Source organism: Branchiostoma floridae, chromosome 5, assembly GCF_000003815.2.
Source record: "Branchiostoma floridae strain S238N-H82 chromosome 5, Bfl_VNyyK, whole genome shotgun sequence".
Classification (NCBI taxonomy): Eukaryota; Metazoa; Chordata; class Leptocardii; order Amphioxiformes; family Branchiostomatidae; genus Branchiostoma; species Branchiostoma floridae.
The window spans coordinates 23,396,162-23,413,621 of record NC_049983.1 but is presented as its reverse complement, the minus strand read 5'-3'; the positions used below and the strand labels follow the sequence as shown (position 1 = coordinate 23,413,621).

The window sequence follows — 17,460 nt, the reverse complement described above, 5'->3', positions numbered from 1 at the left end:
AAAAAAAAGGAAGGCCACAGGCCTTCGCAGACGGCAGCGCAGCTAGTTCGATAGTATACTCTTCGATAGCTTAAGCCACACTGATCCAGCTCGGAGCTGGGACGTGCGGGCCGGAGCTGGACCGTGCTGGCAAGAGCTGGACCGTGCGGGCCGGAGCTGGAGCTTAACGGGGGTGGCAATGACAGCAGTCAAAAAAGTCAAGCCTGTCTGTTGCTATGGTTAAAGGCACCCGGAAGTCTTATTTGGCGGACTGCCCGGTGGATGACAGCGCCGACACAAGTTAAGATAAGCTATAGAACTGTAGTTAATTGATAAATGTAGATGCCATACTTTTTATCTTGTACAATTGTTGTGCAACAAATGTATACACAGTGATAGAGCCTGCTGATTGGCACAATGTAGTTTCACCCATTTCTAAGAGGAAAAACATTTCAAGTACAAGAGCGTCGTAAAGCATCCAGTTTTCGTGTCGGTTGTCGTATACAAATTGAATGGGGTATCAGAGCCAGTTATAAGTTCTGAGAAGTGATGATGTGCCATTTCATAACTGATGTACCCAATCTTTCGTTTTCGTCGAATAGAATAATGTCTGAAGCAGTTGTGTGAGCGTCTCTGATTTTTCCTTTGAAAATCTCTCAAAAACGCAGGAAATGCCATTTCAGAGAGTCCAATTTTCAAAATTTTCCGGTGGAGCATGCCCCCGGACCCCCCTAGGAAACTCGCGCCTTCGGCGCTCGCCTCGCGCCTTTGGCGCTCGTTGGTCCGCCAAAGAGTAAAACGAACCCCCCCAGGCAAAATCCTGGCTACGGGCATGACCTGGTTTCAGTTGGGAACATTAAGGGTGACGGAAGGAGAGGGATGAGCTCCAACTTCCAATACGTGCCCCTAAACACAAATCTGGATAACAACCCACTGCCCCTATGGCCTCAAATATGGGACTACCTTTACCCTCTGTCTCTCCTTTGTATGTCACTATGTGGCAACATTAAAATAAGATAATAACTTGAGTTCAGTGCCACATTATCCCCTCCTTTATTATAGTTATGTAAAAAAAAAGTTCATTGAGGTCTGAAAAAAGTGTTGAACAATGTGACTAGTACTGTAGTACATGTGATGTGCATGTGTGGATGGATGTCCCCATGCAGATGGCAGGAAGGAACAATCGTATCACACTTCCTGTTCACTAACAGGGCAGGAGGGGTCCTGGTGGGGTGAAAGGTCAGCTATACTAGCCTGATGGTGGACTACACATGTTTCAAGTGCTCCTCTCTGGCAACTTGCAAGTTCATTTTGATTTGACTGGGCACAGGACCCATTCTTTTTGAAAAGCAAGCCTGCTGAGATCTTTGACATGCCTGAAGTGGCTCTCCATTCATTGTCCTATCCAAGGGACATCCCAAACTGAAGCTAGATACTCATTTCCACCTGAGTGAAGTGAGGCAAGTTGTGTAAAGGGCCATTTCCAAGGAAGCATGTCATTCGTCTACATCTACATCTACATTTCGATACCCCCAGATGACCCCGCGAGGGGCAAAGTAGGGGACTTCAGGAGACTTTATCTGGCAAAAAGATTTTGTTGTTGTACACTTGCCAAAATGTGAATAAACTCCCATAATTTGTTTGTTAATTTTCATTAGAATTATTGTATTTCTAATAAAAATAAAAGCCTAGAACGAGCTGCAGGCTAAGTTTCGAGCAAGATCTTAGATTTCAAAAAGCTAGTATAGCTGATAACTTCTGTGCCGATAAAAAAAATCTCATAGCACAAAATTATCACACATCATCACGTGTATGTTGTAAACTTTGCCCCCCTCCCCCGTGTAGACTATTTGACATTCAGTAGTTTCTAGCGAGGACCAATCAAATAGCTGCTGGCAGGTCACTGACATTGGGCGATAACTGCGAGCTTTTCGCACCCTTCCTTATCATGCAAATGCCGTGAACTCAAATCAAGCAGGCATTATTGTTCGTCATTTTGCACCGTGCGGGAGCTTTACTTGCTCACAAACAACTCTATATATCAGTTTAAAAAGTTTACTTTGGTGATCAAAAGGTGATGGGACTGTAGCGAGTTTTCTTGCCATTAAACTTGTTGAAATGACGGCCTTACAGTTTATTTCCGTCTCTTTTATTACGCGCTTTGTCAGTTTAGTTCTATTTTTTTCATTAATTTGAATCGCAAGGCTTCGTGGCGTAGTTGACTAGTGATTGGAATTGTAACTTTTGGACCAGAGTTCGAACCTGAGTTCGAACCTGACGTGGTGCAATTTTTTTTTACTTTTTTAAAAAGTTTTTCTTTGTTGAATATTTTACTATTTATCACTATGCTGTCGTACTTTTGTAACTGAAGTGTTTCGCTTCTTGTCACTCCCCAAAAATGTTGTCACCCCAAAAAAGTTGTGACTTTTAGTAAGTGTCACCCTATGTTTCAGTGCTATTTCCTTGCATTCACAAAAATAAAAACAGTACGTAGTTCTACAACTTACAACTTGTACCTTGTAACAAGGTAAAGAGACGTATCTGATGACCCGGTGTACAGCGGCTGTAGTAAGTTGTCAAATATATGCGTTATGCACTCAAGTCGTGTTGTTTGCTGATTATTCAGTCCGTCCTTCTATTCTATATAACCAGCATTCAAAGGGACCAGCTCATAAAAATACATGCTGCAAACTAAAGGAAGCCCCACAAAGATGTCCTTTGTAATGTATTGACGGTATTTAACAGCTAGTAATCGACGGACAATAGGTATGAAACATTCCTCCCTGACCCTCGCGTGCCACCGGTCTGACGTTAATTGGTTACTCTGCATTTGAAAGAACCGGCTTCATGGGCGTTGACCTCGCTAGAAATCTACTTCATAACATTTAGAGCTAGGCCCCCTCCCCCTTCCATGCCTCCCGGTGTGACCCAGTCCGTACCTCGGGTTGTGCATGTAGACGTCGCCTTGCACGGCCACAGCCAGCACAAGAAGCAACAGTCTCCTCATCATGGCGTCTAGATGCTTCTTATCTTCCTCTCTGTCCCAGCCGCGGTCCAGCGCGACTTGAAATAAACTCGTAACGTTAAGTTTTCTGCTCCAAATCGACCCCCGAAAGACTCGAACCTGTCAGAAGTCGTCTGTGTAAAGTACTGCCTGTGTACTTTCCGCGGTCAAGTGTGCCCTTCCACATGAAAGAAAAGAGTCCTGCAATCTTTTCGATTAACTCCCCTTTTCTTTACTAAATAAGCAAAATATACGAATAGAAATGTTAAAATTCTGTTTTAGATCTCAAATATTGACAGGAATTGTTCAAAATTGTTTCTGAACAAATTACGCGTAATGATATTGTCATCCCGAAAGGGCGACCCGCCTAAACACGGAAGTGATATAGCATGACCAAATTTGGACAATGGAGACATCGGAGACCTTTCCCGGGGTTGTGAGTCATCACACCTCACTTCACCTGTAAACCTGTCTTTACTTTACAGGTACACCTGCGGCAACAGTATCAAATAACGGAAAGTTGGGCAGTGATGTACCTAGCCGTATTTTTTCGAAAGTTTGTTAACTCTTTGCTAGATGACAAAATTAATGAATGATCTTTATTTGCATGTTCCTGCCCATGTGGGCTAAATGCAGCAAATCCCATAATGGGATACTAATTATAGAGACTAAGTACTATAACATGTAGTATTACAATTGAATAAACAATACATCTGCAACTAAGCTATCACTATATCTAACGTTTACATGACTCTTCCCTTTTAAAACATGTGTATACGAACTCACAGAGTTTGTGTTGTACAAAGTTGTCTGTGGTTGTCATTATTAATGTGACTGTTCCGTGCGTGTCTAAGTTTGATTTTTCCCCCGGAAATCCAACCTTAATCACCAAATAGCATAAGAAATACAGTGTGTTTCACAAATCCATGGAAAGAATGGTACATAGCGGTGTGAATTACAGGCTTGTTGCTGGATTGTGTGTACAGATAATTGGTGCGTTTGATAACGATCTCTGTTAAGTCACGCAAAGTGGTCATCTTCTAATTTTAGCTGCACTGTAAAGTTTCCAAGACTTTTGACTTTCTCAGAAATTGAGAGGACAAAGACTCGGGGCTTTAGGGGTAAGATAGCCCCGACTCCTTAGCTATGCGCAAGACAAACAAGACAGGGATTTTTAAGGAGATGGGGGTTCCTAAAGCGGATTTACAAAACATAGAAGTGCTATGCTGCATGGTTTCTCATTGTTCGAGGAGATCTTGCATGAAAAGAGTGAATTCTTTAAGTAACAACAAGGAGGTTTGGTAACGAATACTTTGAGACCCAAGGACACACGAAAAACGTCCTCCTCACGCAACCATGGTTAGAGTAGAGCATTCCAAGGTCAGCTTTTGTTAGATTTTGCAAACTTTCCACAAACTTTTTTCCGATGATTTGTCTACCTTGCGTCTTTCAAAAAACATACAAACCCGAACCCTTGAAATGTCAGAAGAAATAAATTGTTTGCGTAAGGGACAGGAAACTTTAAAGGACAACGACTTACTGTTGACTTTGACTTTATTGACGATGAGACAAGTCATTACATGAGTCTGCCTAGGCAGCTTTGGGCTGGTAGCGGCAGAACCTACAAAAATGCGGACGAACATTCAAAGAATTCTGTTAAAATCATCATTGAAGAAGTAGAAAGGAAAATGAAGTTTTGTCTAGTTTTTCAATATATCCGACTGTTGCAACGTTTCTGTTTGAAAAGTAATAGTACACATGTAGTTGATCTTGATACGAGGCATGGGTAACGAAGAGGGCATTGTTAATTGATGTATGGATTTCCGATTTAAGTGACTTGCACACACTGGTACGGGACCGACTCAACCAGTGACGACAACATTTACGGCTCAATCTACATCACAAATTACCATAAATTCTTGGTCACTGAAGAAAGATACTAGTAGTGTATGCTATCAGAAACATCTGACTCTTCAAAGAATTTATTCAGTCGCTCGATCCATTCTATACCATGTAATGTTCCACCTTGTCCTATTGACAACCTTAATCAATGTTTTATGGTCATTGATTGTCTTACACAGCCGCCCCACTTTGATGTACGCCTATGTCGTCACCTAGCTATTTATGTATGATGACTTTATCTGTGCCATTAGATAGCGTGCGTGCGTGATGCATTAGTGTTTACCTGTCGCCCCAAAGGGCACTGACGGTAAATTGTCTCACCTTAAGAGGTGATACCATTTTATGACAGGGATGAAAGTTTTATAACGTAAATATAAGATCGCTTATTTCCAACAAAATAATCATGAATAGAAACTCAAGATATTCAATGTATTATATTTCAAAAATTCAAGTTAAGCCAAACTCTTGTAAAACACAATCGTTTTCTAGGTCAGAAAACATCCCCGTCACATATTGGTACGTCCCGATCATGTGACCCACACACTACACTTCCTGCCCGATGAAAAGAGTGGAGCTTCTGATGGATCAATCTTGAGTCAACTTTTACGTCTTCAGAGCAGATCTTAAGCAGTTTTAAGACAAAGGTACGTGACGAGATCTTTCCTTGGTAGTTAAGGTGTCGGCGAGTACCATAAGATATGTGGAAAACCCATAAATACACGTACTACTGGGGTCGGAAGTTATCGTAAACATGTGGAAATGTCTTCGGCCTGGGACGGGCTGTGCCCCGAGAGAACTTGCAGGCAGTCCGACGGAGTTGGGAAGGGAAGTATCGGGATTTACAGGAAGGCTAGCAGTGTAGCGTTTTCGGTTATCATATTGGTGTATTTTATTATGGCATCGCGAAAATGTACGAATATACTATTTATATAGGGGAGCTGTCGACATATAACACCTGACGGTCAAGTGTAACCTGACTTGCTTATAGTATAAGGAGATCATTGAAGGATTTGCACGGTAGTGGATGGAGGATGACAGGATCTGATACAAAAGGTGGTCCAGTGTGGCTTTTTCTAGAAGTTGCAAACACTGGACGAAATCAGTTGCAAACTATATGCATCAGGATATAGACCAATTAACTTTTTAAGCCTCGTCAACTTGAGTTCAACTTCAAGTTCAAGTTGACAGGTTTCCTAAATCATGTACAAATGTATTGTATAAATGCTTCCAGAGACACTGTGTCCAGTATTGTGTGAATTGCAAGGATTTCTTTGTGCTTAATACAATAGAAGCCGTTGAATTGCACACCCCATTTCATTTGCCAGCGTTTTCCGTGCAATTATTCGGGTGGTGCAATACCACAAAGTTATCTAGCTGGACCACACCGGTTTGGGATTTTGGGAGTCAGTGCAATTATGATTGAATTAACACAAGTGTGCAGTAATCTGTTGTGCAATTAACTGACTTCTACTGTACTGAGATTGATGTTTTTTGAGATGTTATACTTCGTACATCTAATCTCCACGTCTTTAAAATGTAGTCCAACTCTAAGAAAAAAGATTCCAGGCAGCGTTTTGGGCATTCCTGTACGTTGTATTAAGGTCACCAATGGCATTGAAGAGGCGTGCAATGGACATTTGGTATAGATGAAGATGATTGTCATTGACTAACGACTTACTAAGAGTGTGCTACTGTTGTACCAAGTCGTCTCAAGTTGCACTAAGAATAAATAAGAATGTAAGCTTACTAGTCTCTGGAAGACCACACTGTTGACTGCCATGTTGAAGTGGAACTACTAAGCTCAGTAACCATTTTCCATTGGTAATGGTATAACCTTAAAAGGATACACAAGCTTGAAAAATGGAGCCGCCTTTTTTTTGCTAGGTCTCAGACAGTCAGACTCAGAGTAACACAAATTGCTTTGGCATCAAACATGATTTAGCCAAAATGTAAATTTTTACCTTTAGTAGTCTTGTAGTACATGTAGCTTTTGTGTTTGATGTTACTCAATGCAATGTGGGTTTTTTCTGGCATTTTTGTGATGAGTAAGTGGGAAAAAGAAGAAAAAAAATTGATTTTTAAAAAAATTTCAAATTTTCAAATTTTAAACTTTCAACTTAAATATAATAGAAAAATAATCTTTCTGATTACAAACACAGGATATTTGTTATGGTTTATTTGAAAAATAGGTGTCCACTGTTTGTGGAGTTACAGTAAGGTGTCATGACAGTAATTTCTGGTTCCTGTTCTAAGTGGAAGGAAGTGGTCTATAATCTTCATGGGGAAGGAATTCTGAAGGGATGTGTTGGTGTGTGTCATGAGTGACTATTAATTATGTTCATAAATATTGGAATTTTGTTGCTTTACTAATAGATAAATCAAATAAAGCACAACAAACCTGTGTTTGTAATCTGAAAGATATCTAATACACCGGGAATGGATGATTATGTCAACTTTTTTCTATTGTATTTTTACTTTTAAGTTGAATTTAACTTTAATTATAAGTTTTGACTTGGAAACATTGAATTTTCTAAAAATCAATTTTTTTTCTTTTTCTACTTGTGCAATCTGGGTGGAGGAGACATAATAACATAATATACTCAAGTTTATAGATATGCACATTTTTTCATGTTTTGTTTGTATATTTTTACAGAGATGTGGAGAACATTAAGTGCTACATTACTCCTGTGCAGTCTGGTTGGAGGGGACGTGTACCTACACAACCCTCAAATTTATACATGATATGCATTTCATGTTTTCTATATTTTCTTGTACAGATGTGGAGAACATTGAGTGCTACGTTACTCCTGTGCAGTCTGGTAGGAGGAGACGTGTACCAACTAGTACACAACCCTCAAATTTATATTTACATGTACTAGTATGCAGAGTTTCATATTTTGTATATTCTTGTACAGATGTGGAGAACGTTGAGTGCTACATTACTCCTGTGCAGCCTGGTGGGAGGAGACGTGTACCTACACAACCCTCAAATTTATACATATGCATTTCATGTTTTCTATATTTCTTAAACAGATGTGGAGAACATTGAGTGCTACGTTACTCCTGTGCAGTCTGGTTGGAGGAGACGTGTACCTACACAACCCCCGCGGCTCCAACAACAGGCTCAACGAACGGTCAGCAAACAGACAGAACGCCAACAGGGTCTTTGACTCTCAGGTCTGTTTACAAACTTTGAATGTAGCATTTGCTGTAACATGTTAAAAGAGCTTTGTAGACATTTATCTGTGGCTAGTAACAATTTGTATGTCTTGTCACACTTAATTTATTAAATAAGTTGAAACTTTGCGCACATTAAACTTTAAAGTCAAAGAATTGGTCACTCACTCACTCGATAACACTCATTTACTCACTCACTCACTCACTCACTCACTCACTCACTCACTCACTCACTCACTCACTCACTCACTCACTTGTCATCTTGCAATTGTTACTCTATGGCAATTCAAGGCATATATGAATGATGATCTGTATGATGTGAAGTTATCACTTTTGCATTCAAAAGATTAAAAATCTTGCCTTTTAAAAACCTGCGATCTTACTGAGCTATTACCGCTTGATTTCCAGAACAACAACAGAGGAGGTTACAATGTAGGAGACAAGACCAACAATGCCTTCAACAACGAGGAGGGGCAGTTTAGAATGGTAATCAATAACCAAAAAAAAGATTCTAAGTACTTATATCATACTGTACTTGCATTTACTGTTTAATATGAATGTATATCTTATTATGTGTACGTGAATGTTTGGTGAGCAAAATATTGTTGTTTGAAGTCTTGGATTAATAATCTATTCAATCAATGTATCAATTTTTATTTGTAGCCTTCCCAAATTGTATGTATTCATTGACATCATTTTGTTGAACATACATCACATGACCAGAGCATGAAAAATTAAAATACCTGCCTGCAAACTGTGATTCGTAAGGTAAAACTTGGCAAATCATCTAAAATCTGGTTATAAATCTGTTTGACTGTTTTTCACAGTACAGGTAGGCTAAATGCATTTTGCTTTTAATTTTTTGTTTTAAGCTATATACGCACCAGTTTTGTACTGTAGCTGTACAGTAAGGACAGATGGTATAATGCCATTGTTACCTTCATAAATTTGATTTTCTGCCTTTCTCCAGACTTATTTCCAGAGCGGCCCCTATGGCTGGGATTCATCTAACAAAGAGGACAAATCCGGGCGGAGCTTCCTGACCCTTGAATGGACCAATCAGCACGGCTGTGGGGGGAATGCAGACTCGGACCCGCACAAGCAGAACTGTCAGGTGGTCCTACAGTACATGTGTCAGGATGACGTAAGCTCTGCAACAGGTGAGGGGAATGTTTGTTTGTTTGTTTGTTTACTGTTACAGATTTGTTTATTAAAATCAGAATTAGTCTAACGCGACCGATTAATTGTCATGAACTGATAGAATAAAATGCTTTTGACGAAATATGCAAATAATTTTAAACATTGCTCTCCTGTCGGCCCAAAGCTAATGAATGATGCAACATGTTCTATTGATTAATTCGATACCATATCATCAATGTTATTCATGTTTTCTCTCATTCTCACAGTACTTTTTAAAGGAATTTAATAAGCGACTTCTCCTTGGGAGATGCCTGCTGTCCATAAAATTCCATGAAATTCAACGTTTTAAGTCTTTGACTATGTTGCTCCAGCCTACAGGAAGAATACCAGGCATTGGAAACCACACCCAAGCAATTCATGTATTACTAGTTGTTTTCAAAGAGATGAAGTTTGGGTGTTTTAACACGTGTGTAAATACATCCTTCAGGCACTCAGGACACCCTGCGTAACGGCCGCACCACCCAGAAGCAGGACCACACTCCTGCAACCAACCTGCAGGAGACATATGTTTTAAGTCTTTGTTATGATATGTTGCTCCAGCCTACAGGAATAATACCATGCTATGGAATCAGTGCCCAAGCATTACATGTATACCATGTTTTCAAGAAGATCAAGTTTGTGTGATTTAACGTGTGTTATGTTTGTAAATATGTTCATTTAGGAACTCAGGACACCCTGCGTAACGGACGCACCACCCAGACCCAGGACCACACCCCGGCCACCAACCTGCAGGAGACGCGGGCGCAGTCCAACAACCGCAAGAACAACAACGTGAAGACTGACCGCGCCCTACAGGAGCACTGGCAGTGGTACGACAAGTGCTACAACAGGGAGAGGAATGAAGGTCAGTGTCTTTCTGTACAAATTTACATGATACAGTGTAGTAACATATCAAACCAATAACATACCAATACCAATAACATACATGTACCAATATTAAAATATTAATACCTCTCCAAGCCTAGATTTAGCATAAATATTTTGATAATTCCCCAAGGGAAATGGCCCCTGCATCTTGCCAATCTTTTATAAATAATCGTACAAGGAGCATGTGTATTTTCTGGTATGTCAGGTATTTTTCTTGTGTTCTTCTTCTTCTTCAGTCTTTCTTTTTCTCCTTCTTTTGCCTTGCAGTTCTTTTCATGACTGCTAGGTGGCACTGGTAGACTGGGGTGCAAGCAAATACTGCTTCTACAAAGGGCAGATTGCTAGGAGAGAAATATCCTGCATTTTCGGGAGAATGTTGCCTTTCCAGTTATCTTACAAACAATCTAGTATGCTACACAGGCTAACAACATTTGCCCAGCTGAAAAAAATCTTTCAATTGCACAGTAAATTATAATATTTAGTTTGTCATGCATTACTTTTGCTTGCATATTCAATAACGAAGGGCTGCATTGCTCTCATTTTTTACCTGCATTCATTGCTTCTAAAACTAAGATTCACTTCAAAGTACACTGCAAATTCCGATACTTGTACTAGATAAAACCTCCTCATCCTATGTCCGAGTTGCCTGCTGCATCAAGTAAGTTTGATTTGCTACTTTTTCTTTTCCTCCGCAGGCCTGTTTGTTGCCGACCAGACTCCCCGGCGGAATAGGAACGGCTACAGCGCGGCGATCCACACGAGACAGAACCCGAACGGTAACCGCCGCGGGTACGAGTGCCCGGAGGAGAGAGACCACTACCCCTACTGGCACCCCACGCCGTGGAGGGACATCGCTGTGCTGACGGATAACATCACCATGTGCAAGTAAGTCGGAAAATATGTTTTATTTCTGTGTGTTTGGGGTCAGATCGTTTTTGTTACATCAACTATCATAATTCCGCTGGGTGCCATGATACCATCACATCAAAGAAACGTTGTTACAGTACCTTTGCCTTTTAAAGATTGTCTTGAACACATAGATATCTCAAAGGTGTAACACCAGTTCACCTTTATTCGTTGGGTAACCTATATTCAATGCAGGGTAAAAACGGGGTATTGGGGGATATCACGTTGACAGACATTGGTTTCAAATTGCAATATTTTCAGGATATTGCAGTTTAAAACTACCACCTATTGACTTGATGTGCCTAAATATCCTGTTTTGAAAAACAATGGATATAGGTTACCCCGCCGATAAAGGCGAACCAGCATTATACTTCAGAATTACTAAAGCTGTATTCATTTGGTACATTTCTTTGTGACTTTGAATCACATTGAATTCCTATATTTTTTTTTCATGTGGAGCCCGGTACAATTACGAGTCAGAGTGGATGTTACATATTTCTCCTTATACATAGAATGTCACATGAGGTGTTCAACTGACGTTTCAACCTGTATGCTCCTGAACTCATAACGATACAACCAATTCCTACAAGAGAGTTCTCAAGTTTGCACCCTGCATATAGTTTAGTTTCATTATAAAAAGAAAGGGCCCTCAAATACTGTTAAGTAGACTGAAAGTAATACCTCTTGCTTTGAAATTCTATCACTATAGTATCAGAAATAAAAAAAAAACACCTTCAAGTTGTCAAGTAAAAGAGTCAATAGCGCACATAGCCCTTTCAGTTAACAGTGCAATTATTGTTTTTATTAGATAAAAGCAAAGCCATAAACATGTGTCAGCTTCAGGCATACATTAACAACTTTTCGGTCATCTTTAACATATGCAAGTCAGAGTACATTGTATTTCAATCAGAGAGATACAATCATTATGATGCTAGTCCAACAAACACTTTTTTTGCATGCATTTTCACTCAACACTTTCAGTGCTGAATATGTTGCATACTTTTTATAAGACTTAGTCACCAATGGTGAAAAAACACAAAATAATGTATAGTAATATTATAAGTTCCAATGATGCATACATGAGACACACACATATTCTGCATAGGAGACATTGACTGTCCAATATGTACATCTCTTTTACCTCAAGTTTGCATATTCTATATGATTAGTTAATTAGTCATTTAATTATTAACTAACATAATGAATAGTCACATTAGAGTTGAAGTGATACATTTGGTTATTGATTAAATCTATTCAATAATCTAAGGTAATACAATGTCCTAGATGCTTAACTGGTTTATGCGGTACACAACACACTAAAACGTACATTTTCAAAGCCCTACTAGTACTAATAGGGCTAAATTGTGGTTTAATACTAAGATAACCTGCTAAATGCATAAAGCACTATTTACATCTAAAAGGCTTAGACAGACGTTCTTACAAAGTGTTCAGTAGGTTAAAATAAGGTAGAATAAGGTTCAATAACTAAAGGATCTGTTGCTTATAAAATCAACTTGGCTGGGTCATGCCAAAACCTTTGAAAGTAAAAATGTATGGAAGTTGAACACGCAATGCTACCTTGTAAGAGACTAGCCCCCAGTTGTAATGGCACGAGGGCAGAAATAGACATCATCCCAAAGAATTACCTACTAGTATATACCAATAGGTGGTGTAAGAATTCTATTTAGTTAAACGTTTAGTCTGGAATGCTTATATATGTCTTTTTAGGGACTGGTAGTAGTGTTGGGTGTTATTGGCACCTGTTGGCAGGGGAAGTGGGGGGAGGTCATCACTGGGAACTCTGTTTTTGTTGGGTCCGAGGGACTGGTATTCTGACGATTGTTTCATAGGTTCCAGTGACTGATATTCAGCAGGTTGTTGTCTGGGTCCAAGGGACTGGTATTTGGAAGGTGGTTGTCTCGGACCTGCACCATTGGGCATCATGTTCCTTTTTGGCAGTGAAACGTCTTCATACTCAAGAGAGGTAGGACGGCCTGGGGCGTGGTCTGATGAGTGTCTCGCATTCAGGGATTCACCTGTAGGCTGCTGGGCCCCACCCTGCCCTGTCTGACCTTGCCCACTGATTGTGACACTAGCTGAGGCATTACTGAAGACGACTGGAGGGGTTGGGTCTGAGGGAGGGTTCTGGGTCTTCCTCTTGTACCAGACTGTGAAAATGATGGCGCCAAGAAGGACAGTACCTGCTACTGAGCCACACACACAGCCAATGAGAACAGGGAGGGAGAAGCTAGTACTACTGTCTGGTTTGTTTAAGCTGGTGTTTGTCACAGCAAGGGGTGAACTTACTGGTGACATTGTACCAGTTGTGGCCTCTGAAGTGACTGTACCAGTTGTGTCCGCTGTAGTGACTGTACCAGTTGTGTCCACTGTAGTGACTGTACCAGTTGTGGCCTCTGAAGTGACTGTACCAGTTGTGTCCGCTGTAGTGACTGTACCAGTTGTGTCCACTGTAGTGACTGTACCAGTTGTGGCCTCTGAAGTGACTGTACCTGTTGTGTCCGCTGTAGTGACTGTACCAGTTGTGTCCGCTGTAGTGACTGTACCAGTTGTGGCCACATTCATTTGGACATCTACAAGCAATGTGGCAAATGTTGAGCCAACAGGACTTGTTGCAGCACAGACATACAGACCATCGTCTGCTGCTGCAGTAACATTCAATTTGGTTATGGGGATGGTACCATTCACCTCCACAGTCACCCTTCTACCTGTCAGTGACTCAACAGTTACATTCAGTCCAGATGGGAGGGTGACTGTGATGTCTGGTGTGGGGATTCCTGAAGCTTCACAGACCAAATGTAGAGTCTCCCCCTCTACAGCTGTGTTATTGTGAACCCTTTCAAACTTCAGTATTGTTGGTTCTTCACAGTCTGACATCAGATCTTCAGGACTGATATCTTTAAGCTTTTGCCCATGGAAGTTGCTCGGTCCTTCACATGTGATTTGGTATTCAAATGAACGATACCCAGTCATCTTTTGCCTGAAGGGAAGCATCCTACAGTCACACTGCCAGGGGTTGTTGTTGATGTTTATAGACCTGATTGATAATAGTTTGTTGTAGGCTTCTGAGGGCAGAGTCACCATTTGGTTGTCCTGAAGCTGAAGCTCAGAGAGTGATGGAAGCCCTGTAAACATGCCAGCACTAAGGCTGATTAACTTGTTCTTATGCAGGTACAATTTTGTCAGTTGAGGTGTTAAACTGAAAGTTCCAGCCTGAATATCATTGATCTCATTAGTGTGCAGCCAAAGTTCTTCTAAGTTTCCCAGCCCCGTAAACATGTCAGATCTGAGGTTTGTTAACTTGTTTCTAGACAGGGACAGTCCTATCAGTTGTGGTGTGAAATTAAAACTGTCAGCCTGAATTTCACTCATCTCATTAATGTATAAGCTAAGGGTCTCCAAGTTTCCCAGCCCTGTGAACATGTCAGATCTGAGGTGTGTTAACGTGTTCTGATACAGCCTCAAGACTCTTAGTTGTGGTGTTGAATTGAAAGTTCCAGCCTGAATATCACTGATCTCATTATTGGACAGCCCAAGTTCCTCCAAGTTTCCCAGCCCTGTAAACATGTCAGATCTGAGACTTGTTAACTCATTCTGATGCAGGCGCAAGGTTCTCAGCTGTGGTATTGAATTGAAAGTTCCAGCCTGAATATCACTGATCTCATTATAGTGCAGCCAAAGGGTCTGCAAGTTTCCCAGCCCTGTGAACATGTCAGATCTGAGGTTTGACAGGCGGTTTGATGAAAGTTGTAAATGGAGCAAATCTGACAGGTTATAGAATGCCTGGCTATTGATTGTAGCAATATGATTGTGTCTTAGATCCATATATGTCAAGTTCCCATACCGTGAGAAATCAGACTGACTTGATGTTGTGATTTGATTTCTCTCCAAATCAAGGTGGGTGATGCCTGTCGGCAGGTTCTGAGGAACACTGGTGAGGAAAAATCTCTAATTACTAAAAACTATTCTGGTGCAAGTGCTAAATGCATGGCAGACACTTAAAACGATTTAGTCTATCCAAATTCTAAGATATTGGCATTTCCATCAATTATATACTAGGACTGTGAGTAGCTAAATGTACAATTATCATGCAATTTGTAATAAAAAATATGTACATGTAGGCAATTTCAAATCTTGAATATATTATGTTCACTACCCAGCCTTGTCAGAAACTTTTAAAGTAGTAGGCTAATATCTGAAAGTAGCAGGCAAGCCGCTTTGCGGCTTGCAGCGAGCCACAAAGTGGCGAGTGGGGGGTAGGTACGGGAGGGGGGTTGCCCCCCTCCTGTAGGGGGGGGTTTGGGGGGCCTCCCCCAGGAAAAATTTGTAAATGTAGACCCCTGGGCAACTTTTCTTGTCAGCTTATATCTTTATGAGTTTACATCTTGGAATTAACCTCTACCATTTTGTGAAAGAATCCATCCACAATCAGGCATGTCGTGTTTCTAGTTATAGTCCAGAAAATAGTCACAGGCACACAGAGCTAGGCCCATGCACTCAAAGGTCCAGATATTAGAACTCCGCCTCCTTGGAGGTGTGGTGGCAGTGTCTGCTGCAAGCTCAGATAATGTAAACAACAGAGAAAACCTAATACACATGTGGGACATTCGTCAAAATGACAGTTTTCAGGTCCCCGAAGACCCAGTAAGCTATCAGAAAACTGCCAGAGGTTTATCAAGACAAATTGCTGGGGGATTTTGTAACAAAAGTAGGCGGCTGAAAAATGTAAAGTAGGCGGGGAAAATAGCCGGCTGCCGGCTTGATTTGACAAGGCTGTCACTACCACAGCGACACCATGTAATGTACAAACTTTTACATGTTCCTGCATTATCTAAAATCCCACATTGAGGGCACCATGCAAGTAAGTGTCTTGAGTTCGTCATCGTCAGTTTGTTTAGAATATATACCTAGTATTTATTTAGGCTGAAGGAACAGGGTATAACAAACATCACCTTATGAATATGTCAGTAAAATTTTCTTCAACAAAACACAAATCTCTATTTTCAATATTGTTATAACTCATAATTATACGCCACAGCTTTGAAACTTTCAGCTTGATGTCATGTTAAGCTTGATGCACTTGTGCTTAGTACATGCAGTGGAGAAAAGTACAAATTCCTTTTGGAATAATTTTGTAGTTCTACACCACAACTTTCAAACATTCTGCTGATATCTTCTTGCGCTTGTACTTATGACTTGGACTGAAGAAAATAAAAGGCAGCATTTTGAAGTTTATCTCAAGTTTTGGGTTGAGGCACAGAAAGTTGATTTGGGTACTGCTTTGATTGAGAAAAAATTTCTGATATGTGTTTGGGAAAATAATTGGTTGTGAGCCAAAAGGGAAGTGTAGGTATGCTGCTGCTCAAGGGTTTCTTTCCTCAGTTGTTGGTAATGGTTTGTATCATCAGTACCATGGACAGCTGCTGGATCATTCTGGTTATCAGCCTGGGTCTGGTTATCAGCTGACTCATCATCATTCTCATAGCTGATAACCTGTGAAGCAGCTACAGCATCTTTAGCTGCTGCTAGCATCTGGCTGTTCTGATATCTGTTGGGCCGTGGTCTGTCATACAAGATAACTGGAGGAACTGCCAAAGTATCTTTAACAGCTGCTTTCATACTGAAGGGACTGAGGATCATATTCCCTAGTTACTGACTCATTGTCATTTTCATACAAGATAACTGAAGAAACTACTAAACTACTTTTAGCAGCTGCTATTATCTGGCTGTTTTGGTACTTCTGGGACTGAGGATCATCTTTTACTGTCTCATCATCATTTTCATACAAGATTACTGGAGAAACTGTCAGAATGTCTTGAGCAGCTGCTATCATCTGGCCGTTCAGATACCTGTTGGGCCGTGGCCGGTCATAGAAGGTAACTGGACAAATCGCCAAATCATCTTTAGCATCTGCTATCATCTGGCTGTTTTCATACTTGTGGGACTGAGGATCTTTTACTGAGGCATCATCATTTTCATATAAGATTACTGGAGAAACCACCAAATCATCTTTAGCATCTGCTATCATCTGTCTGTTTTCATACCTATGGGACTGAGGGTCATCTTTCCTAGTTGACTCATCATCATTTTCATACAAGATAACAGGAGAAACTGCCAGAGTGTCTTGAGCAGTTGCTATCATCAGGCTGTTTTCATATTTGTGGGACTGAGGATCATCTTTTACTGTCTCATCATTATTGTCATACAACATTACTATAGGAACTGCCAGAGTGTCTTGAACAGATGCTATCACCTGGCTGTTTTCATACTTGTGGGAAAGTAAATCATCTTTTTCAGTTGCTGACTCATCTTCATTTTCATACAAAATAACTGGAGGACCTGCCACAGCATCTTGAACAGCTGCTATCACCTGGCTGTTTTCATACTTGTGGGACTGAGGCTCATCT

General features: G+C 40.6%; 3 protein-coding genes across 3 annotated transcripts in view; 1 reads left to right on the top strand and 2 right to left on the bottom strand.

The window, feature by feature from the left end:
- LOC118415937 (protein DD3-3-like) overlaps window positions 1–3,127 on the bottom strand; it is a 26,545-nt gene extending 23,418 nt beyond the window's left edge. The window contains exon 1 of the mRNA XM_035820893.1: window positions 2,919–3,127. Coding sequence (XP_035676786.1) covers window positions 2,919–2,989 — 71 coding nt within the window. The 5' untranslated portion in view covers window positions 2,990–3,127. The remainder of the gene's footprint in view (window positions 1–2,918) is intronic.
- A 2,285-nt stretch (window positions 3,128–5,412) lies between these two features.
- LOC118416314 (protein DD3-3-like) lies at window positions 5,413–11,018 on the top strand. Its single transcript, XM_035821403.1, has 6 exons — window positions 5,413–5,529; window positions 7,919–8,062; window positions 8,471–8,548; window positions 9,033–9,222; window positions 9,924–10,106; window positions 10,825–11,018. The coding sequence occupies exons 2-6, from the start codon at window positions 7,919–7,921 to the stop codon at window positions 11,016–11,018; spliced, it is 789 nt and encodes a 262-aa protein (XP_035677296.1). The 5' UTR covers window positions 5,413–5,529.
- A 797-nt stretch (window positions 11,019–11,815) lies between these two features.
- On the bottom strand, window positions 11,816–14,562 carry LOC118415938 (leucine-rich repeat-containing protein 4-like). Its single transcript, XM_035820894.1, has one exon. The coding sequence runs from the start codon at window positions 14,474–14,476 to the stop codon at window positions 12,746–12,748; it is 1,731 nt and encodes a 576-aa protein (XP_035676787.1). The 5' UTR covers window positions 14,477–14,562; the 3' UTR covers window positions 11,816–12,745.
- Window positions 14,563–17,460: the final 2,898 nt, after the last annotated feature.